The sequence below is a fragment of the Gossypium arboreum genome, chromosome 8 (assembly GCF_025698485.1).
Source record: "Gossypium arboreum isolate Shixiya-1 chromosome 8, ASM2569848v2, whole genome shotgun sequence".
Lineage (NCBI taxonomy): Eukaryota > Viridiplantae > Streptophyta > Magnoliopsida > Malvales > Malvaceae > Gossypium > Gossypium arboreum.
In genome coordinates this window covers 9,051,033-9,075,614 of record NC_069077.1, presented here as the reverse complement: position 1 = coordinate 9,075,614, position 24,582 = coordinate 9,051,033, and the positions used below count along the sequence as shown (strand labels likewise).

At 29.7% G+C, this 24,582-nt stretch overlaps 3 protein-coding genes across 3 annotated transcripts; all 3 read right to left on the bottom strand.

The window, feature by feature from the left end:
• Nucleotides 1–9,594: 9,594 nt before the first annotated feature.
• LOC108468531 (uncharacterized) lies at nt 9,595–11,188 on the bottom strand. Its single transcript, XM_053031485.1, has 3 exons — nt 10,524–11,188; nt 10,022–10,430; nt 9,595–9,883 (listed from the first exon to the last, which is right to left on the bottom strand). The coding sequence occupies exons 1-2, from the start codon at nt 11,055–11,057 to the stop codon at nt 10,236–10,238; spliced, it is 729 nt and encodes a 242-aa protein (XP_052887445.1). The 5' UTR covers nt 11,058–11,188; the 3' UTR covers nt 9,595–9,883; nt 10,022–10,235.
• Nucleotides 11,189–17,834: 6,646 nt separating this feature from the next.
• Nucleotides 17,835–18,567, bottom strand: LOC108467895 (histone H2AX-like). Its single transcript, XM_017768711.2, has 2 exons — nt 18,251–18,567; nt 17,835–18,152 (listed from the first exon to the last, which is right to left on the bottom strand). Exons 1-2 carry the CDS (start codon nt 18,458–18,460, stop codon nt 17,931–17,933), a joined length of 432 nt encoding a protein of 143 aa, XP_017624200.1. The 5' UTR covers nt 18,461–18,567; the 3' UTR covers nt 17,835–17,930.
• Nucleotides 18,568–19,514: 947 nt separating this feature from the next.
• On the bottom strand, nt 19,515–21,338 carry LOC108467894 (protein VAPYRIN-LIKE-like). Its single transcript, XM_017768710.2, has one exon. The coding sequence runs from the start codon at nt 21,097–21,099 to the stop codon at nt 19,687–19,689; it is 1,413 nt and encodes a 470-aa protein (XP_017624199.1). The 5' UTR covers nt 21,100–21,338; the 3' UTR covers nt 19,515–19,686.
• Nucleotides 21,339–24,582: the final 3,244 nt, after the last annotated feature.

Below are 24,582 nucleotides of genomic sequence, written 5' to 3'. Positions count from 1 at the left end.
GTGGGGAAACAAAAACATAATTGATATCAAAGAGTGTTTCTTGCATGCGGTCGAAATCAAATAAATAATCAAATTTTATTGGATTGAGTGATAAGGATTAGATATTTTTAAATAAGTTTTTGAGTTTGAGTTTTATATATGAAAAAAATAATTTGTAGAAAATTTAATATTTTTAAAAATTTAATTTAACTCAACTTTAAATTTAATCCAAATTAACTCTAAATTTAATCTCAACATAATATTGATACTGAAATTTAAAAAAAATCAAAATCAATGATATTACAAATTCGCATGAAAATAAAATTTTTCCTTTCTTTCTCCCATTCTATTTGGTGTAGTATTTTCTCCCCTCTATATGCCTTTAGCTTTGGCCTTGCTATGAGCAACCACTGGCCTAACCCCTCACTCTCCACTATCAATCCTAGGTTTTTTTTTTCCATTATTTTTCTAGCAAAATAATTTAAGCCAATTGTTGGAAATTTTGATTGAGAAAATAAAATTTCTGCAAGCAGATTAATTTTATTTTCATAAAACTGAAATGTTTTTTTATTTATTTATCTATAGCAATAAACTTTACTAAATTAGTACATTTTTTTAACTCAACAAGATCTACTTTATTCCTAGTTTTTAAGTAAAATAATTTTTTTGCTATTCTCAAACCTTTAATTTCTTAGAAAGTGAGGACCTAATTTCTGAACCAAACGAAAACTTTAACCTTTCAGTGAGAAAAGTTAATTCTCTCTATGAATAAAGTGAAACCAAAACAAAAACTCAAAATTTTCACAAAAAATAAAATTTATTTTAAAAAATAAATCTCACTAAATTTCGGCATAATAACTAAGCTAAATGATTATGCATATTTTACTTAACCCATTGTCCCCATATACAGGGAAAAACCACAAATGTTGCAAGAATAGGAAAAATAATAATATTTTAATATAAAACATAGAATTCCTCTAGGAGTCTATGTAGAGGGCAGCACACACGTTAGGAATACCCAGTGTGTCGCCCACCCCTATCATATGCAGGCTTATTGGTTTTTCATGTATCAGATAAAATAGATATATTTTATCTAGTCTTATTTAAACACAAGCTCATATAATTTTCCAACCCAATAACATGTTTTCTATTTCCAAAATGAATCTAATTGATTCTTTCAATTAAATTATTTTCTAAACTCAATTCTAATTTTATTAAAATCGTGATGACTTTATCATACTAGAATCTAGAATAAGATAAATTTATTTGTCTCGCTCAAGTAAAACTACAATGACTAATTAATCTAATTTTTACTTTGAACTTAATTATTTAATTGCAATCAATTAAATAATAATTTAAAGAAACTAAATTGATTTCCAAGTTTCTCTCTTTTTTTTTCGAGAAAATGCATTTATTATAGATAGTAATATGTGCAATTTATTTCTCTTTTCATCATTTTCATTCATTCAACATATCAATTATGGTTGCAATTCAAACAAGGTTATATTGAGCTAGTAGAAGGATCAATTGAACATACATAATTAGGGCTCAAATAATTTGTAATTAAGTTCCAACTCTTATCTATTAATTACAACATTATTTACTCATGGAGTCAAACCACTAAATACCATGACTGAACTTTCCCTTATTGTATATCATTACAAAAGCTACTTATAATTTTTCTCGTTCAATGACATTGTTATTTGTGTGTTACGATGCCCTTAATCTCTTTTGGTTGAAATCTGTTCACCCAATATTATCATATTTAATCTCATAATAACCATTGAATTTTTCACCATGAAAAAATTTATTACTAGCAAATAGTAAAATAAAATTTTCATCTCAAGCAAATGACCAATGAGCACGTTTCTTTTTCATAAATCATTTAACGTCACTAAGAGGATTTCATCTATCTTTTACTGGCTATGAATTCCACTATTGTAAATAAAATAATGTCATACATAAGTTGCGTACCCAACTTACCAGTTTTCAACCCTTAACCAATGAAACACAGGCGCTTTCAATATATCAAAATATATGAGTTAAATACAAATAGCTCAGTCACTTACTCAGGATTTCAATAAGTCATAGACCATGAACCTTACAAGTGAATAAATTCATAAATGAGTTCAAGATAAATTTGGCATGGATCATGTCTGATATATTGTTAGTCTAGACAATTACACTTTTGTATTTATCTTTCTGTGAGTCATTCGCTTCAATATCCAAAACAAAGTATCTCCCCAATTAAACACAATAGACAACAAAAAAGCCCATTGAATCAACTGCTCAATTTTTATTCATCAGCGTATGTATCATTTAGATGACCTACTAATATAAGTTATCTTCTATATTATGATTTGACCACGTGATGCAACTTAAAGTTATTTAAACTTAAGCAAAAAGTGAGTTAATATTTGCTTATTCATTTTATTTTTCATGCAAAAAATCATTGAAGACTATGAAATTTTATTAATCAATTTATTTGAAATATTACAAGGGTTATTGATGAAATCAAAAGGGAGTCAAATCCCAGCACCAATCTTGTCCTTGTTTCCATTTAGGTCGCTGATGCTAAGCAATGCATTATCGTTCCAAGGGTTTTGCCCTCCATCACCATCCGCCTTTGTGACTCTTTTTGCAGCCTCCTCCTGTTGAAAGACAACGGTTTTTTCCTCTCCTTCGTTCGGTGAAGCCCTTGCTTTCCACGCTTTTTCGACATCAACACTTCTTCCGAGCTCTCGTAGGATCTAACCTTCAATGGTGTTTTGGTGTCATTGCACTAGATTTGTTTCTGGTGGTTGTCTATCATGTCTCTTATGTTGTTTGGCTTTGGCTCTTCTCCATTGGAGTCCATGATTGTGCTGGTGGTAGCTGTGGCGTTCTCTTTGAGGTTTCACGTTGGCATGACCTCCTTTGGAAGGGGTGCATGCCGATGGGCCAAATGCTCTCACTGTCACAATGCTCTTCCCTCCTCCTCTATACTTTTTTTTTAATTAATGAATTCAACCAATAAAACCAAATTGGTAAGAAAATGGTTGTCACAATCTTGAAGTTGGTAAGAGACCCCATAATCAGCACTTTTGAGTCCTAAAAATATTGAAAAAGAGAAATGGTGGATTCTTCCACATTGCAATAAAAAATAGATAACAAACAGTTTGAATTCCCAACATTGCCAAGACCTAGCATTTGACTACTTTTTAAATTTTGTTTTTATAGGGAACATCATTGTAGGTGTAGATTATTAGACAATGAATCTCACTCCATATTAACCAACTTTCATTAGTCATTTACAATTTCCAACTATTGGTTTGATTTTGCAGTATAAAGAAAACAGAAGCCACCTCTCACATATAAACTTTTTCCATAGCCAGTCAAAAAGCATCATTCCCAAGTGTTATTTAAGAAATAATTTTTTTTTCAATAATAAAAATATGAAAACATTTTATCTTTTCAAAAATATTTTTATAATAATATTAAATACTTATTTATTAAATTAAAATTTTCAAAAAACATTTAGAAAAAATTTATACTATACTTTTCCAGAAAAGAAAAATTAAAGTAATCAAGCATCTATTAGATGGCATTAATATATATATATATATATAACACCAGCAAAAGCAAACCTAAGATCCAAAGACAAAAACAATAATGAAAAACCAAAATGCAGTAAAGTATGACTGAATTGAAGTCTGAAGTCAAGTCCACTAATCATTTATTTTTGAAGTCTCAATTAAAAATACAAGAGCACTTTAGTCATCATGAAGCCTTTCTAGGGCTAAGTTGATAAACATAATTATATTTTTTTCACACCTAAAGAAATTACCATGGTGAAACTTACTTCCTCAAAGCCGAGAAAGACATCATTGGCTTTCAAAGTCTTTATCTTGTATAAATTATAGGCCTCGTTTTAGGGTTATGTTTTCTACTATGTTTAAGGTTTAGAGTTTATAAGTTGGGTTGAGTCAATTTAAATTAAATTTATGATGGTATTTAAATTAATTTTTAAAATTTGAGTTTGATTTGATCTAAAAATGGACTTATTTTTTTCTAAGCGTGCCCCAATTTAAGAAAAATAAATCCAGGCACAACTCAATCCATCTATAATTAATTTTTTAGATAAATTTTTATTTAATAATATTTTTTAAAAATATAATGCATTAAATGCACTAAAAATCTAAAATAAATTTTTATTACATATTAAAAAGTATTTATATAAAAATCACAAATAAATATAATAAATATTTTATTGTATTAAATATAACTTTTAGAATATTATATTTTGGATTGAGTCATTGAGTTATTTAGTTGAGTAAATTTTTTCAAGGTTTTGAGTAATGATTTAATTGTTATTGTGATAGTAGTTTAATATAAATATATAATTATTATTTAACATATATAATTAATATAATATTTTTTTATAACATAATATATTTTGGTCGGATTGAGCTTGAGCAAAAAATATTGCCCAAAGCCCGAGCCATATAGAGAACGAGATTTAAATTTTACCCAAATTTATTTTTTGAGCCTTGTATTTTATTCAAACTTTCTTACTTTTTAAGTGATCAGCCCCATAAGCAGGTCTAAACTCGTTCCACAAGTAATTTTTTTCATTTAAATCAAAGGTAAACTATAAAAATAATCACTTTTGTTTCCCTCATATTACATTTTAGTCACTTATGTTTGAAATGTTATGTTTTAGTCACTTATGTTATTGTTTTATTATGAAGTGGTCACTCTGCCGTTAAGATCTGTTACCTCCCAAACGGCAATCCTACATGGCAATTCAAATGGGTTTTAAATTTCAACTTGGATGTCCAACTTGGATGTCCAACTAGGATGAGAATAAGTTTTTAATTAAATAAATTTAATTAATTAAAAATTTTAAATTATTTATACCTTGAACTTGAACAGAAAAACTATTCATCTCCTTTTTCTTTTAGTTTTCTTTTCTGTTTTGACTGAAAAAACTATCCTCATCTTAGTTGGACATCTAAGTTGGCATTTAAAACCTATTTGGACTGTCACGTAGGATTGTCGTTGGGGAGATAACAGAACTTAACGACAGAGTGACTATTTCGTAACAAAATGATAACGTAAGTGACTAAAACGTAACATTTCAAATATAAGTAATTAAAATATAATTTAAGACAAACAAAAGTGATTATTTTTGTAATTTACCCTGTTTGTCGTCGAAAAAATTTACTTTCATGGTCAATGATATGGGTATTCCTTTATATTTGTAAAAATTAACAAAAGTCGTAGCCTTAAACTTTCTAAGGAAAATTTGGTTGGGCTGGTTAGGGATGGTAAAAAACACCGTCTCAAGATATTTATGAAGTTGGTTTTTTATGTATTCTTTTGTCATAACAAAGGTATTCACTAGAAGTAGTGATGATTATTGTTTTCATATAAGTATTTCTTGAAGAGGTAAATGACTTACGATGAAATATGCTTTATTTTCATGAACAAGAATTACACTTTAATTATATGATTAAAAAATGAGATGAACAGTTATCACGCTACACCACACTATTAGACTTGTTCATGGGTCGGGTCACTCAACTCGAAGGCATGCCCGAAATGTGAGAGGGTTTTGACAAAAAATATAGGCCTGAAAAATGGCTTGGATAAAAAAAAGGCCCATTTAAAAAATAGGTCGAGTCTCAGGTAAGGCATTTTTAGCCCCGGCCTGGCCTAGCATGGCCTAACTTTACTAAAGGACAAAAAAATCTATTTTTTTGTTTTTTAATATTATTTTCTTATTATTTTATCCCTATTTTGCTACCATTTTACTATTATGTTACTATTATTTTGTTGTTATTATTTGGATATTGTATAAAACTTATTTTATTGTTAATTTTTTATTATTTTAAAGACATTTGTTAATTTTGTTATTATTTTAGAGACATTTGCTTGCTAAGTTGCATCTATCTTAGTGTTATTTAAGTGTACATATTTTTAAAATTTATTTTAATTTGTTGAGAAGTGTTTATTTTGATGTTTTTAGTATTTTTGATGTATTATATATATTTTAAAAGTATATAAAAATAATATAAAAATTAATATAGGCGGCCCGAGTTTTAACATTTTTATCTGGGTCAGGCTCGGGCAAAATTTTACGCCCATTTTTTGGGCCAGGCTCGAGCCCAGGCATAACAAACGGGCTTAAATTTTTAGTTAAGCCTAACCCGGCCCATATACACCTCTACACACCATTCTCCTTTTAACTTATTTTCCCAAATTTCCCTCTCATTTTCATTTTTTTCTCTTATGTATGTCATCTTAAGCATAGTCTTTGTTGTAAATCACAACACCTTAAAAAGTAAACCATTATCAGTAAATTCGACGTTGAACCAAAAAAAAAAAAAAAAGGACAAAACAAATTCAATGGGAAGATGTCAATTATTTTTTTAATTTATTAATCACAATTTAAAAAAAAAAAAGTTTAAATTAAGTTTAAGTCAAACCAAAGTCAGGACACAATTAATTTTCTAGTTTAAGTTTCGATAAGTTAAATCTTTTTAAGACTAAAGTCAAGTTAAGGTTCAAGCATGTCTATAGAGAAACATCGAGTCGAGGTCAGGACAGGTAAAAATCTGACTCATTTCACTCCATTGTGATTAATAAGGCTGTTAAAATTTACTTAAAGCAATGATTGGAATTCTTGTTTAACACTAAGATGATATAAATTCGAACATTGTGATTCACTTTCCTCCAACATTATAAAAATAAAAAGTTTTTGGAATTTTGAAGTAGCCACAAAAGCCCTCTTCTTAGACTTATCATAAAAAGGAAACAACTTAAAAATCACTTTGATTCTATTCTCCGCATCCCAAAAGAAAAAAAATGGTCCTTTTAGGTTTTAAACAACCAAACATATGGCCTTTTATGATCACTCCAAAGATTCTTTTTGGCTTAAACAACTTTGACTCCACATCTTGAGTTAATATTTAATATAAAAATAAATGATAATAAATAATTAAAATTAAAGATAATTTATTTTTTATAATATATAATTATTTTATTCATTATCAATACAAGAAATGGTAAGCAAAGCAAAGCATTGCATTATATTGCTTTCTATTGCCAAATAAAATACAAAAACATTGACACTTAATCACTTTGCCACCAATATTTTAATAGGAAAGAACAAATGGTGACAGACAGGATATATATATATATATATATATATATATATATTCTTTGTTATATGCCATTATATAATATATAAGTATAGGATTGAGAGAAATACAAATTGATATGTGTTAATCAGCTTGACACATGCTTTCACTTTACATCTGCTTTGCCTCACCCTTTATTATTTTTATTTGCTTTCTTGCCAACAACCTTCATTCATTTGTTTTAACAAAAAGAAAAAAGTCTTTAAACAACCAGATTATTTGTTTAATTTCTAGATTCTCAAACAATAAAATAAAAGTGCTTTGCCAATAGCTCTAATCTCTTTCAATTCCATTAATTCACTTTTCTCAATATAAATGATTCATTGATTCCTGCAAACAACGAAATAGTAAAAGTCTATAATGTCTATTCTATTTATTTGGGGTTTCGTCGTTTCGTCACGACGTCACTTCTATTTTACCTCTTCTTCGATAAATCATTGAATATTTTTTTAAATATTTATAATGTATCAAATAAATACAAGATACACCCTACAAAATATATTATATTTTTATAAATAGAAATTAAAACTCTAATTTTATATAATTAAGAAATGAGATCAGCCACACCACGTGATTAACATTTAACAATTACTGCTACCGTCAATAGAGAATATATATTTTTTTATATTTTTCAATCAGCTATTTCCAGTTTAGGAACCGAAATTTAGTAAAAATATAGTGTTAAGTGGAATGAGAACGATCAAACAAAGGGTTTATATATATTTCTCCATAGAGTGAATCAATTTTCATGCCATCCACTTTTTCATTAAGTGCTAAGCCATCATTATGGCCCCTGGATTTGACAACACTCAAAAAGGGTTACAATAAACAAACCAATCCTCTACACTTGGGAAATTGCTTTGACTGGTATCTTCTCATTGGAAATTTTATGCTTTCTTATAAAAATAATATTAAAATTAATTAATTATAAAAATTTTAAGAAAAATAAATTAATTACTAATATGAGATGTTTGCTATAATAATTTTGGATGTTATTTAATAGATTAGCGATATCAATAAACTTTTTTTAAAAAAAATTAAAAAAATAAAAAATATTTATTTAATTAATGTTATCAATGTGTCAAGCCGCGCTCTCTTGGTAGTTTCCTCTCTTTTTCTTTTACTCTCATATAGTTTGATAAATGATACTGTTAAAAAAAGTATTAAAAGCTTGGAAGTAGAAGTGGTTTTAGGATTAAATTTAGAAAAAAAGCTATTATATAGTGTTGAATAATAAATAAATTTTTATTATTTTTTACTAGATTTTTTAGCTTTTTTTCTTATCAATTTTTTTAAAAAATTCACCAGCTAATATATTAGACTGTATTAAAATTAGTGTAACAAAATACAATTTTGTAATTAATTTAGCCTTCACTCTATCGTGATAATTAATTAATTTTTAAAATATTTTTATAAAAAAATCCTGAAATTTTATCATAGACCTCTTTTCTATAGTTGTTTTCCAATTGAAGTATGAACAATGAAGCCACTTCCCAAGCCATTTCATCAAGAAAATAAAATAAAATAAATGGTCTAGCCTAAGAAAAAACCATGTAGCAAAGTAGAGTTTGACCATACCAATCCATATTCTAATGAATCCATCTTTAGAATATATCATCATATATATGTTATATTTTTTTTCAATCAAATCCATCAATTGCTTTATAACGAAGAAAAGAAAATTTGTAACTCTACCCACTATAGATTTTTATGTGTATTTTATGCTGATAAATAATCAACCTTCCATTGGAGTTTATTTTTCTCAATTTAACAGTAAAGTTGCTTGACATTATCATTGCATGTACATACTACAATTTGAACTTTTTAAAGTGCTTCCACTTCATATAAAGAATGAACTATGTCTATACCATGTACATGCATCTCCCAAATTAACAATTATAACCATTTAAATAATGAGATGGGAAGTAATTCTGCCTTTTTTATTTAAAAAATAGTAATTTATATAGTAGTATTCTCTCAAAGTACTATTAGAGTGAGCCTAGTTATTAATCTTCAATTGGTCATGAATTTTAAAACTATATCATATTCAGTGTAAGGATCGAACCATCAACCATTGGTTAAGATAAGTGAGTCATTTACTATCTCGCCTAAATCTTGTAATTTTTAAATTTCTTTCAATATAGTGTTATTTCCTTGAATATAATATATATGATCACGAGACTAAAATATTGTCATAAAATTCATTGTTTAAATTTAAAGTGTGTGCACTTTAAAATAAAAAGCATAACGTCATTACAATAAAATAATGATAATGATGAGATCTTATTACGAAGTCAAAGATTCGAAATCAAGTTAAATAATATATAATAATATATATCATTGATTAATCTTGTAACGTAGAACGATATTTGAAAATTTATTAAAGAAAATGAAGGGAATAATTCTGAGTTTTATTTATTTATTTATTTTACAATTTCATTAAAGAAACAAATGCGCCAGTGACTTCAAAATTTTGATACCTTTTATTTTTTAAAAATATACTCTAAGGTAACGAGCAGGTTTGATTGGTAGAATCTTATATTACAATCAGAAATATTTTTTCTTGAAAGAAATTAAAATATTTCAACTATTCTGAAAACGAGATTCTCAGTATTCTTATATCAGAAACAACCATGGTGATATGGAAACTGATTTTGTTGACTAAAACTATTGATAAATGTTGCTCTTCCCATGATTTCATCCTCCACTTCATGTAACGCCTGCAAATTAATACATTAAAAAAATGAGAAAAATGATAATTTTTTTCGAAATATTGTATTGTATTGGATACAGATACAGAAACAGAAACGATTAATGGTGCCACATTGAACTATGAGGAATGGATTGGAATACAGTACCCATAGCTCATCTTCATCTTCGTCTCTAGTTGAATTACATGGGAGTTTCGGAGTCTCAACAGTGTCATCGTTGCGAGTGAACCGGCCTCGTACACGAGGACGATTGTCTGCTAGTGTTTTACGGCATGCATACTTTGCAATCAAACATAAACCAAACCAAACCAAACCGTAATGACTAGTTTAGAACACAATCAAAAACAAATTAATGTCGTAATTAATAATAATCATTGAAAAAAGTTGAGAAAACCTTAATTGTTTTGTTGAAGTTCCTTAGATTACGCTTTGCTCTGTACTTTGAAATCCTCTCTTGTCTCTCTTCTGGGTTGTATCGTCCTACTTTGAACGGTACTTCTTCTATTAACGAATTCTCTATAGTCGACCTTTGGTTGTCATTCACGTTTCTCATATTCTAAATCGTCGAGGAACAAACAAGATTTAAAATAAATAAATAAATAAACAAAGACAGAGTGAACAACATAATTTGTTTTGTGGTGCTGGATACCTCTAAATCGCCGGTGCTGGAAACCTTCCTCATATGTGTGGCGAAAAAGGTATTTTCCGGCAAGCTGAAAGCGGTTTGGCCTTGAAAATTCTGGGGTTCCATCAGAGAATTAGGAGCGGTTTGGAACGAAAAGTTAGGCTTTGTTTCGAAAGAATTGCTACTAAAGCTCCTTTGCAAGTAATTTGCTACATTGTCAATATTAAAAGCAGAATCGAAATCCACTGGAGATTCTTCATTTTTAACAGCCGGAAAACTCAAGCTGCTGGAACTTTGGTACTCATTTGCTGCATTTGGATCAAATGAGAAAGATGGAAAGTGGGTAGTTTGATAAAGGCTGAGATTTTCAAGCTGGTCCGTTAATGGCGACCCTGAAACCAATTGGTCTGAACAATTGGATTCGTCAATTGGGTTTCGTTGGGTCATCAAAGATTGAAGATTGTAATCGGATGAGGAATCGTAGAGAGGAACCAAAGGAAGATCAAACAGGAAGTGCTCATTGAATGTATCAGGCGGAACAGATATATTGTAAGACATTTGAAAACCAAACTGGCTAACTCTTGATTGAATTAAACCCCCCTAAACAGAAAAAAATTAAGAGAAGTGAGTTGATTTTTTTTTCCTATTTATTCAAGGCTTTCGCATTACATTCATGCAAGAACAAGACTAAGGTCTATGGCCTTTCAAACAACACGTATATATATAGACTAGACCAGAGGAGATGAAGAATTTCTTTAGCCAATTAGATTATGACATCTGGAAAAAAGTTCAAAAAAAGAAAAATATTTTGTGTTTATATGGGCTTGAGTCAGGAATTTCTTTTCAAATTTACGAGATACTTTATTTCATATATTTTCAAGCGAACATGTTTTTTTTTTTTTCAAGAATTTATTTCCTAAAACCAAACATAAATTTGATTTTTCGAAAATTACTTTTGAGATAAGTTATATATTTACTCTAGTTTATCATAAGCAAAAGTATGTTCCTTTCATTTCCTTTTAGAAATTTATTTAAAATATGTAATATTATATATTTGTATAATTTAAATATCTAAAATAATATTTTCAATATTTAAATTAAATGTTATAAAAACTTAAATTAATTACTTAAGAAGTATTTAAAACGCGGATTGAATTGTAGTTTGATTGGTACCGGTATTGACATTGTTGCTAGTGTAAGAGGTAGGGGTGAGTAAAACTCGATTCGAATTGAAAAAAATTTCAAATTTCGAGTCAACTCGAATAAGTAATTTGAGTTTCAAGTTCGAATCAAGTTGAACTTTACAAATCGAATAATTCAAATAACAGATTGATGTAAATACTTTTTAGCCCCTGTCAAGTTTGAAAATAAGCAAAATGAATTAAAAAAATCAAAATAATTTTCAAAAATACAAAATAATTTTTAAAGTTTTAAAATATTTATAAAAATTTCAAAAATATCCTTAAAAACATATAAAGGAAGTTTAAAGAAATTAAAAAAATTCTAGAATAATAATTTTGAGAACCTAAATAAGTTAATTAATTATTAAAGTTTATCATACTAAAATATTTTTTTATTATTTTGCCTTGAAAAGGTTTTCAAATATATATGATTTCAAATTTATGTGTTCTAATATGAAATTAGTTATACTGTAACAAGATTTTAATTTAACATGTTTAATTTTTTAATTTAACTTGAACAATTTCACTCGATTAGACTCGACTTGAATTTCATCTCACTCGATTCGATTCGAAAAAATTTCAAATCGAGTTAGGATGATTAAATAGGACTAGTCAATTCGATTTACTTAAAAAAATTTCACTCGATTCGTCTCACTTCGATCGAACGCTCATCCCTAGCAGGAGGACTGGTGTTTGAATGTGCCGAAGCACATTGTCCTCCTATTTAAGAGTTCAAGGGTTATGAGTAGTTCTAAACATTATATATATATATATATATATATGATAAGATTAATATAAAAAAATATATTTAAAATTTATATTTCATACATCAAAATATTAATAATGAATTACAATAAAATAATTTTTATTATAATTTAAATCTATATATTTTTATATATCATAATATTAATAAATTTCAATATCATTTAAATAAATATTTAATCTTTTTAAAATATTTCTTGTTAAATTAAAATTTTCAAAAATACTATTATACCATACTTTTAAAGCAATATTAAATTAATGTAAGTAAACTGTTGTTAAGCATCTATTAGATGGCATTATATATATATAAAGCAATAATTAAAAACTAAACTGCAGTAAAGTATGATGAAGCCTGAAGTCAAGGCCACAAATCATTTATTTTTAAAGTCTCAATTAAAAATTCAAAGTGTTGGTCACCCATGCCACTTTAATCATCATGAAGCCTTTCTAGGGCAGAGGGGCTAAGCCTATAAAGAAATAAATCACATTAGTCAAAGTAATGTATTAATATGGTTTCGAATTTATTTATATTTTTAAATATTATCTTTATATATTTTTGTTGATAGGTTGATCTATTTGAAAGATATTTTTGAAGTATTGTTTACTAGATAGTTAATCGATTTCTCAACAAATGAAAACATTATTCTTTGATAGAGGCTTTTGTGCATCAACATGCCCAGAGCACATACCCAGTGGGCCTAGTTCGTAGAGTCAAGAATGCCTTGATTTGTGATACTTATAAGATTAAGAAATGATGTCAATATAGAACGTTTGGATAATAATTGAGCTATATATTGCTTATAAAGCCTTTATCTGCATCCATGATATCACTATGGCAAAGTAAAATAGACAAAGTCTCCCAGAGAGACAATATATTTGATTGTTGGAGATTAATTCACTATCTAGTAGACAATACCACGAAGGAGTTGACCTCCGCAACAATATTTTTTATTTTTTAATAAATTATATTATTTTGGTTAAAAATAAAGTAAATATCATATATATATATATATATATATATATATATATATATTCAAATATATCTCATTTACATCCATATAAATATATTTATATGTAAATATAAGTTTTAAATTTAATTATAGAAAAATTAAAATAGTTAAAATAAAAAAAATATAAAAGTTAGATTCAAAATATTAACATTTTGTGTTAATCAGTATTGACTAAAATGAGTTGAAACATGTCAAAACTTTAACTGAGATGAAATATAAATTATTTGATACCGATTTAATATTATATGGTTGAATAATGGGGGGAAAGTTAAATTTAAAGAGGTTGGAATTTTGAAGTAGCCACAAAAGCCCTTTTCTTAGACTGATCATAAAGGGGACAACTTAAATACCACTTTGATTCTATTCTCAGCAGTCAGCACCCCAAAAGAAAGACGGTCCTTTTGGGTTTTAATTTTCCAACCAAACATTTCGCCTTCTATGATCACTCTCACGATCCTTTCTGGCTTGTCAAAGTTGTAAACAACTTTTAGTCCCCATTTTCATTTTCAAACATTAGCTTATTGGGTTAATATTTAATGTATTTGTTGATATCCGGCTCGCACACGAAAGAATAGGGGCCGGAGATAGAAGGTTCACTTTGTTTAGAACAAGGCTGAGAGCCGTCTAGTTGGGTGGCTGAAGTTAGAGGTGAGATGAAATAAGTAAGAGAAAGGAGGGTAAAAGAGAGTTCGAGAGGAAAAATTGAAAAACTCCCTTTCTATCTACATCTTCGAGTTTTATATATTCTTTTTCCCTTAGTTTGAGGTGTCACGTGTTACTATTGGTGGGTCAAAGGTAAGTGACCAATTGGTCTGTTGATATGCACCTAGGTAAAGTGTCGTTATGATGCGTCATCTCAAATGAGATGTAATAGTAGAATTTTCGCAAGGCAATTAATGAACGGGGCTCGCTCGTCAATAGCAAGTTCTTATAAGCGCCAAGACCCCAAAATTTTGAAAATTCTTATTATACCTTTTAATATTTTTTTTTTGAAAATTTTAGTTAAACTCCTAATTTTTTTTGAAATTCCCATTAATCTCACGAAAATTTAATTAAACCCTTAATTTTTTTAAAAAAATTCTCATTAAACTCTTAAAATTTTTGAATTTTTTACTAAACTCCCAAAAACTTAATCATGGGATTCGCCACTATCGCTCATTGTTAAACAATGAATTTTCACGAGAAATTCCTCTTAAGGGTCTATTCATACCACTCATCGGGTTGACCTTCTGAACCGTACGAATAGAATATAACAGTATTGATAATGTAGAATTTTATGCTCTATCAGAGAAACAAATGATAACATATATCAATATAATTTTTTTATACATAAAATGTTATCACAAAGGGAGTACCATTTATAGATACAAGTGGAGGGGTCAAAAAATAAATACCTTAATTAACCTAGCTTGGAACTGTTAAGCAGTATGGTATCCGCATCGTAAAGGAAAGGAAAGCAATGCATTATATTCCTTCCATTGCCAATCAAATACCACCTAATCACTTTGTCCCCATTTTTTTAATAGGAAAGAACATATCGTGACAGCCAGGAGATATATGTATATATATATTCTTATCTTTATATTCCAATTTTATAAATTCTAATATAAGTATAGGGTAGAGAGAAATACAAATTGATATGTCTTAATCAGCTTTATTTCATATACACCAATTAGCACTATGGAAGAAGAACCTTTCTTTATTTGTTTTAAACAAGCAGATGATGATAGTTTAATTTCTAGATTCTCAAAGGATTAATTCACAAATTATACCTCACCTTTTAAAGAAAACCATTGACCAATCATATGGAGCCACGCCAATACCCATTTGTTATTTTCTAATATTTATATTAATATTAATTCAAATAATTATGTTAATATTTAAAAAATAAAAATTTCTCGCCCCAAGAGAGAAGGAAGGGAGAGGATTTTTTATGAGTCGGGTTGGACCGAGTTCGGACATAAACATAAATAGATCTTATCATAAGGTCAAAGATTCAAATTCAAGCTAAATAAGAAAGAGTAATATCCTTTATCAACCTTATAAGATATAAAGATAATTAAAAATATATTAAAGGAAAGAAGGGAATAATTTTAATTTTATTCATTTATTTCACAATTTCATTAAAAAACAAATGGCCAATGTTTTCAAAATTTTTATACCTTTATTCTTTAACTCTTTAGAATTACAAATATTTTATTTTCTCTAAAACACATTTTGGCTATTTAGTAAGGTGGGTTAGTCACAATTTTATATTACAGCTTGTAATGTCATATTCGAAATGAAATTAAAATAATTAGATTCTCAATATTCTAATCATTTAGAAAAGTTAATGATAAAGCAAGATTCTCAATACTCTTATTTTCCTAAATATCAAAAATAATTGTGATGAAAACTAATATTGCTGATTAAAACTATTGATAAAAGTTCCTCCAACAAGGGAGGAGTACAAGGATGAGATCACGACAGTGTAGAGGAGGCTAGTTCACCTAAAGAGATCGAAAGTCAGAACAAAGACAAGAGGACAGACTAATTAAAGAGACAATTGCTCATATTAACTTTAGGGTATTAAGAGATTAATTCCTTCTTTTTAGTTCATCAATGTATTTATAGGAGAAATTCCCTTATTCATTAGTGTGACATGGCGCAATAAACGTTTAATCTCATCAAATGTTCGATAGAGAAGTCAACAATCCGAGTGACAAAAGAATAGTCCCATCTTTCTCAAGTCAAACGAGAGGTTATAAAATAATCTTCAATGAAACATGTTCTGATTTTTGATTACAGCAAAAGGTTTGTCCTGCCAGAAAAGATGAAAACACACCTAATTCTTTTTAAAATGACCGACATAAATACAAAATTTTGGGGGAAATGTCGCCATGAGAACAATGGCATCAATTCCAAGGTTTAAAATGGGTAATCTCAACCCTTTCTCACATCTTTAATATTTATAGTTGAATACAATCAAATCCTTAATCATCTTGGTAGCCATTCACCAGCCAAACTCTACTTTTTTTGGAACAGTTTTCCAAGTTAACGGCACTTTTATTCAGTAGGAAATGAACGTATAAAAGATAGGTAACCGTTATTTTGTTTGAGAGCTATGGACAATGAAAAAAAAAAAACAATTTGAGAGCTATGGATGATGAAAAAGAATATTCAATTTAATGGGGTTGACCATAATTTTTGAACTTATATTTTATAAATAACTTAAATATTTTAGTCTAAATTAATTTTTAATTTTTAGGCTTTTTTAGCTTAGCCCTACGAAACACCGCTTCCAATCAAATGTCAAATAACTAAACAAACGATTCCTCAATCTCGTCCCATAAAGCACAACCAAATAAGATGGACTGATGATGATTAACTCACAATGTAAGGAACAAATAACATATCATACCTATTTGTAAAATAAGTAGGATCAAAACCAATAGTATCGTAAAAAATTTTGAATTCTAGGATCCACATTCCCCAAAGTAACTAGACATGCATCTTCTTTTCTAAGGTGATTTCATCTCTAACAATAAATAATTTTAAATACCATGCTCATTTTAACTTGTCTATGAGTTATACAATTCAGCCCAACTCAACTTGAGTCAAACTTAAGATAAAAGAGGGAAAAGAAAAATGGGAAATTTCCCCTGGCCTAGCCCAACCCAATCAAATTTTAAATTAAATATTTTCAAGACATATTTTTATTTTAAATAATTATAATAGATATGTTAATATATTATTTTTTAAAATAATAATGAACTACTTGGACAAATCAAACTTAAAAAACTTGAAAATTTTTAAATTCAAGCTTTAACAACCTATACACATATCTATATTCAATTAAACAAACCACCAAGTGTTTACCTTTATAAGGATGTAAAAATTTTATAAACAAAAATCAAGTTTTCTTTTTCAGTTTCATTGATTCCAAAGTTTGATTTAATTAATTTAGTTGATATATTTTCTGATATTTTAAACCAAATAAAATTTTAATTAATAAACTTAAAACCTATTTACCAAAAAGAAGCCCCGCGATTGCAACTCACTTGCATAACTATGATGTACAAGTCCCACGATTACCTGCAATGGTAAATTCTTCCATAAATTTCAAGAAGTACCAAGACCTTATCACCCCCTAGCTCCACCCTTGGAAGAAACCTTTGCTTTGTACACATAGCTCAGAAGTTGTAAAAGATCCAACCTTTTAACCAGTGAGTGTAGTTTACATACAGTTTATATTATTAATTCTAGGAGACAGCGTTGGGGCAAAGTTTCATTTATTGTGCCATATAGGTAGGTTACGGTCAGCGTTGGCGGAAAGTACTTCCAAGGGAAATGATGAAAATATATGAATCACCCAAGACAATGGAGAAAAGGCAAAAAAATGCTTACAACAAAACTCAATTCAACGATTTCATTACTAGGAATGATATTTGCAATAACAGGAACGTAATTCCATTACATACTATGTTACACAAAATTACCTAAAATTCCTGAGAAGCGGAACCGGTCTCTACTTTACCTTTCCCGGCCTTCCGTGACAATAGACTTCGATTGATATTAGGCAAAACACCTCCGTTCGCAATCGTCACACCTCCCATCAGCCTGCTCAATTCTTCGTCGTTCCTCACTGCCAATTGAATATGCCTCGGGATGATTCTGTTCTTCTTGTTATCTCTTGCGGCATTTCCAGCCAATTCCAAAACCTGTAAAGATCAAAGAATTGGTAAATAAGATCACCTAAATCCTCTTCAAAACCTTTGGAATTTCACATAAACCAATGAGGAATCTCGATTTCACAAACCTCAGCGGCAAGATACTCGAGGACGGCGGAGAGGTAGACAGGAGAGCCAGATCCAACGCGCTCAGAGTACCGTCCTTTCTTGAGGAAACGAGCGACGCGGCCAACGGGGAACTGGAGACCAGCTTTGCTAGACCTGGAAACGGCTTTGGCCGTTGGCTTACCTCGGCCCCGGCCCCGACCTCCTTTGGCTGCTACGGCGGCTGAACTCATGGTTGTAGATTTTTCAATTTTCTGTTTTGAATGAATGGAGAATTTTGAAATGTTTGAAATTGATTTTGGAGGGAGGTGGTGAGAATTGATTTCGGCGGTTTGGGGACTATATAGGAAGGAGAAGGTGCGTTCTGATTGGTTATTTGGGTTTCACGCAGATCGCCAAAGTGGATCACCATCGTGAAGATAGGTGAAGTACCTGTGATTTGATTGGCTGTTTTGAAATCACTAGGATCCCCAACGTGGAAAGGTATTTGTGGGACTTGCAATATTTTAGATTAGGCGGGAAGTATATAGGAATGTTACAGTGAAGATAACTTTATCATTTTAGAAAATATGTTCGCAGAAAAAATTTTGATAAGATGATTTAGGAGAATAATGAGATAATTTCATGTTGATCGAAAATTTATTTATATTGATTATCTTATTTTATATAAAATAAATATTAGAAAACACTGAAAATATTTTTCATAAAAATTTTATATTGAAATAAGCAGAGTCTAAATGTTGTTTTATCTCTAAATCCACTCTACACTATGTGCAAATGGTAGTGATTTTTTTTGGTATAATGAACAAGCTTAGCTATCGCCGGTCTGAAGGACTCTCAGATAGTCCATCACCGACTAAATGCCATCTTCCAGAAGACTACGAATGTAGCACGGGGGCTCATTTTATCCCAGTAACCATCCACCATGTAGTCCTCGAATAATACCCCCTATAGTCACTCGATACAGGTGGTTATAAGGGGATCCATCTTGTGCTTGTCCTAGCTATACCCAGAAAACAAAGAGCTGCTATGGACCTTTCCCTCAATCCTGCCAAGTTGCACCCATTTTATCCATAATGGTCCTGATGCCAAGTATTGGATAATCTCTTCCGAATTTGTTTGACCAAGACAAGAGGTGTCTAACTGGAATATTAACCACTACTCTGAATATGTGTTAGTCAAGTACAATCGAGGTAACTTCTTAATACATTACTCAGGCAACATACAATGTCCACACTAATAGTTTCATATATTTAATAAAACTGTCTGTTTAAGCTTTGCTTAACATTTGTTAAATGTCTTGGTTTTTACTTGAAACCAAGGAAGAAGATGAGATCACTGTACCAAGTAAACACCATTGGCTAAATCCCATATTATACAGTGAAAAATTTTACACGGCTCAGCACATTTCAAAGCTAAAAAAACAACCCCAAAACAGGCAAATCATCAAATCTATCAATCACAAAGGTTGAACAAATGAACTACGATAACAACAATGATTCTTAGAACAATCTGACTTCAAAGCCACCCCCATACCAATACCTTTAAGGCACTTCACATTAGCTTTAGCCCCATGACCGATCAACACCAAAGCAGCCTCAACATGCCCCGCCTCCACCGCGCGATGCAACGGCGTGTACCCGTTGTTATCAACACCGTTAATATCACCACCGTAGCTAATCAAAGCCCGAACACACTCGGTTTTACCTTTGAATGCCGCCCTATGTAAAGGCGTCCACCCATTCTGATCTTTCCCGTTCATGTTCGCCCCCTCGCTGATGCAACACTTCATCCCATTCACGTCTCCGATCCTCGCAGCACGGTGCAACGCGTCACCTAAATGCAATGGATCATACAAGTTCGACCTGTCGTTTTCGACTGCAAGCGCGAAAGCGGTCTTCCCTTGTCCGTTCAATGCGTATTTGGTATAATTGGATACTTCCAACAGGCATTCCACGGCGCTTAAATGACCTCCCAGAGCGGCTAAATGAAGTGGGGTGCATTTATTGACGTTTAAAACTTCAGGGTCGGCACCTAGTGATAAACAGAACTTAATCGATTCGGTGTGTCCGTGAATTGCAGATATATGAATTGGGGTTCGGCCATTGAAATCAATGGAATCAATCAAATCCATGTTTTTATAACCTCGAAACAAAACATCCATCAAATCGACTCTGTTTTTTGCTGCTGCATAGTGCAAGACATGGTCAACCGTGTTATCAATTTCACAACCAGATGAAATCAAGGCATTGACGACATCAACATGTCCAGCTTCGACCGCTAGGGAGACCAAAGACCTTCCTTTATCATCCTTGTCGTTCACATCCCCACCGTGGTCGATCAGTGTACGGACCAAACCAACTTTCCCTGAAACGATAGCGGATTTGAGCAGCACCGTGAGTTGATCCCCGAAACACCCGGAAATCGCTTTGCTGAACCAAATATCCATATCTGTCATCTGGGTATTGCTCGAAATGAGGTGTTGAATCACGTGGGGACCGGTGAACGAGATCGGTAAAGTAGCGTCCTTGAACACGTGAGGTCCAGGCTTGGAAAACAGACGGCGGAGATCGTCATGGTGGGCTTTCCCTAAAGGAAGCATGGTGGTTTTGACGGTAATAGCATCGGGGGGGTTTGTCAAAGGAGGTTGATCCGACGGCTGGGAGAAGAGAGTATAGGTTGCAGATGAAAGGGGTGGGATTATTGAAAATTGCTTGTTGAAAGAGAAGAAAGATGAGTTCTTTGTGGATAAACAAACAGCTACAGACATGGTGTGCATGAGATTCGTTAAAGTGAAATTCGTAGTGGTTTTTTGGCCTTTCATGAACACTATTTCGACTTCTTTCACATCTACTTTCACTAACCTGTCCATTGAATAGCTAAGTTCAGCCTTTTTCTCAAGAAAGATTTATGAAAGGTTTGTTTGGTTGCCGAGAAAAAAAAAATGAAGATGCAAAAGGAAAAAAAATGGGATTTTATTATTTTTATTCGTTGTTTACTTTTATAATAAGATTTGTTGTTAATTAAATGTTGAAATTGCTGGTTTAGGTTTGAATGGTGGGAAAAATGGAGCAGGTAAAGGAAAGACTTTGAAAATGAAAACAATGTGAAGACGGGGTCGTTGTCTTGGCTTTCTTAACCTTTTGAATGAGTTGCATTTTGTAACGTGATCATAAAGGTCGGATGTTTGGGGGTTAAATTTTATTAACCATCCTCAGACTATTACATTGATTTTAAATTGATCCATAAACTTTAAAACGTTCTAATTAAATTTTTGAAATATTGATATTGTATTAATCTAACTTAACCTAAGATTTGGGCATTGAATGTTGATTCAGATTTTTCATTTGGACATCTGGTGTAATGACGAAATCAGGATAAAATATCTGGGATCTAAGCATGGATACCAAATAATTTAAGTTTCATTTTGGTTAAAATTATTTGTGTATTTCAATAAAATTCTATTAATGTCACCTTATATCATCGTGTACCAGATGAAATATGGTTTTAATATTTTAAATTAATTTCAAATATTTTTATATATTTTAAAATTATAGAAAAATATCAATTGAAAATTAAATTGTAATTAAAAATCATATATATATATAAAGTTAACAGATATGGTTAATTTAAAATTTGAACAAAATTATAAATAAAAAAGTAGACAAGATCTTACAATTTTACGTTTTAATACAAATTATTATATGCTACCATACGAGGGGAAAAAAAGAAAAGCGAAAATCGCAAATGTATATCAACTTGATGAATGTAAAACGAAAAGATAAACAAAGAAGAAGATAGAATAAGAAATTAAAAATTAAAAAAGTTTCTCAAATCTTATTTGTTAAGCGACCAATTTAAAAATTATAAATTAGGAGAGAATCTAATTTGCCTAATTCCGAAATTCACAATTAAACAAAAAATTGGGGATCAAGGTCATTTTGTCTAATTCGGAATTGGTAGAGACCTAAAAGGTGTTTAAACCAAGAAAAGTTAGGGAGGCTCAATTCATTTAATTATAAATTAGCAGGACCTAAATAATAATTGAACCAAAACCCTCACACCCTCCGTTTAGTTGCCCCTTGGCATGTTGTACATCATATTTGAATTAGCATTTAACGGATAAGTTAATGGAATGGCTCGATTAATATGGCATTGAGACTCTAAAGATTCGATTCAAACATTTTAAAGTTTAGAGCTAATTTAGAGTTTGGATCACAGTTTGAGGGACCTGGTGCAATTAATCCAAATCGAGGACTCGACTAAAACAAATTAATTAAGTTTAAAGTTTGAATATTTATGGTTTTAGGTGTCATAATTGAATGTAATAATATTATTAAATCTGTAATTAGGATTACGCAAATACATAATCCTAAGTTTAATATACGAAACCAGAGTTTAGGACAAAGAAACACTTTTTGGTGATTAATGAAAGATCAACCACTCTCAGTTAATAATATTAATTAGCTCTCTAATTCAAGAAATAATCAGCTGACTCTTATGCTTTTTGTTTAATCATAAATATACATTTTGAATTTTTATTTTCCTTCTTTTCTTTAAAGAGGATTAATTAATTGTTGACTTGATTTTATTTAAATACTATTTTATTCGAATAGGATTAAAATCACTGTTGTAATTACTATATTTTATTTTTGTTTATACTCGACTCGACCTGAAATTTAGGTTTAAATTTTTACTCAAGCCCAACCATATTTACAAAAGATTAACTCAAACCTATTTTAAGTTTGCTCGTACTATTTTTAATTTTTAAGATATTTATATTATTTTAATTTAATATTTAATAATCTTATTATTTATTTTATTTATTGAATTTTTATATAGTCATCTTAACATTATTTTAATGTTTACATTAGTGTAGTATTATATATTTAGTATAGATTTATTTTAATGTGTCATATAATTACATAATTTATAAAGATAACATAATATAAAGTATTATAAATTTAAAAATAAGTTGGGTTGGGTCGAGCTTAATGTTTTAAACGGATTTAATTTTTTTGCCCAAACTCATTTTTCGGGCCTTATATTTTTACCTAAACCCTTCCAAATTTCGGGAAGAATTTCAGTCTGGATAAGTAAAAAAAATTTAGTTCTTAATGGATGTTTAATAAACTTTGATTCTAATTATAAAATTATAATAAACATAGGGTTGGTTTAAATTATTTGTTTGCATTTATTTGTCCCCAACTTGGCATAAAATATCTTCCATTTCAATGAAATAATGGTTTTTTTTTTTTGAGTTGTAATCATACAACAATAAAATATAAAATCATATAAGTAAAAACGAAGGTGGAAAATAAAATAAAAAAGTATTTTACTCGTTGTTTATTTTTATAATAATATTATTAATTTAATGTTAAATTTGCTGGTTTAGGTTTGAATGTTGGGAAAATGGAGCAGGTAAGCAAAAGCCATTGAAAAGAGCTTAAATCTCAATTAAACATTCTCAAACTAATACTTGTATTTTAAGTTGGTCTATGAATTTCAATAATATTCTATGTGAGTCCTTAATGTATTAATATTGTATCAATCAGGTCATTATGTTAATCTCAATCAATTTAAACATCAAGTGCCAACTCAGATCAGATGTGGAGCATATTTAGAATATATAAATCAAATTGTAAATACATGTACACCTATTGTATTCTAGATTAGCCCATGAACCCCAAACTTCAAGATATTTTAATTGAATCCTCAAAACATTATCATTATATCGACGAGGTCCTCTTGTTAGCAGTTAATTTGAGAGTTAAATGTCGGTTCAAATCTAATGTGGAACATATTTAAAATATGTTAATTAAATTGTAAAAAATATATACCTATTATATAAACAACTTACATCTAACATGATATATATATATATATATATATATATATATATATATATATATATATATATATATATATATATAGAGAGAGAGAGAGAGAGAGAGAGAGAGAGAGAATGTCAATGGAATTTATTAGTTCTTTTTAACAATTAAAATGCAAAGCTTTTCATGGGTACACATATATTTATAAATTGAGCCATTTGTTTTAAAAATACTCCACGTTATATTTGAGCTGCCATTTAATGTTTAAACTAATAGTTGCATTGACGGAAGGACCTTATTAGTAGGTTAAATGTTTAAATTAGAGCCCAACCTTCTATGATTTGCTTACATAAGGGTCAAATAATTATAAAAGTGTTCAAATAAGAATTTTTCGCGCACTAAACCTCAGTTTGTAATAAAACTAACGTATTTTGCATAGAATACATGACAGTTAAGTCAAATATTACTTAAGAAAAAATTAATAATTAATATACAATATTTTAAAAATTATTATTCGTACACTT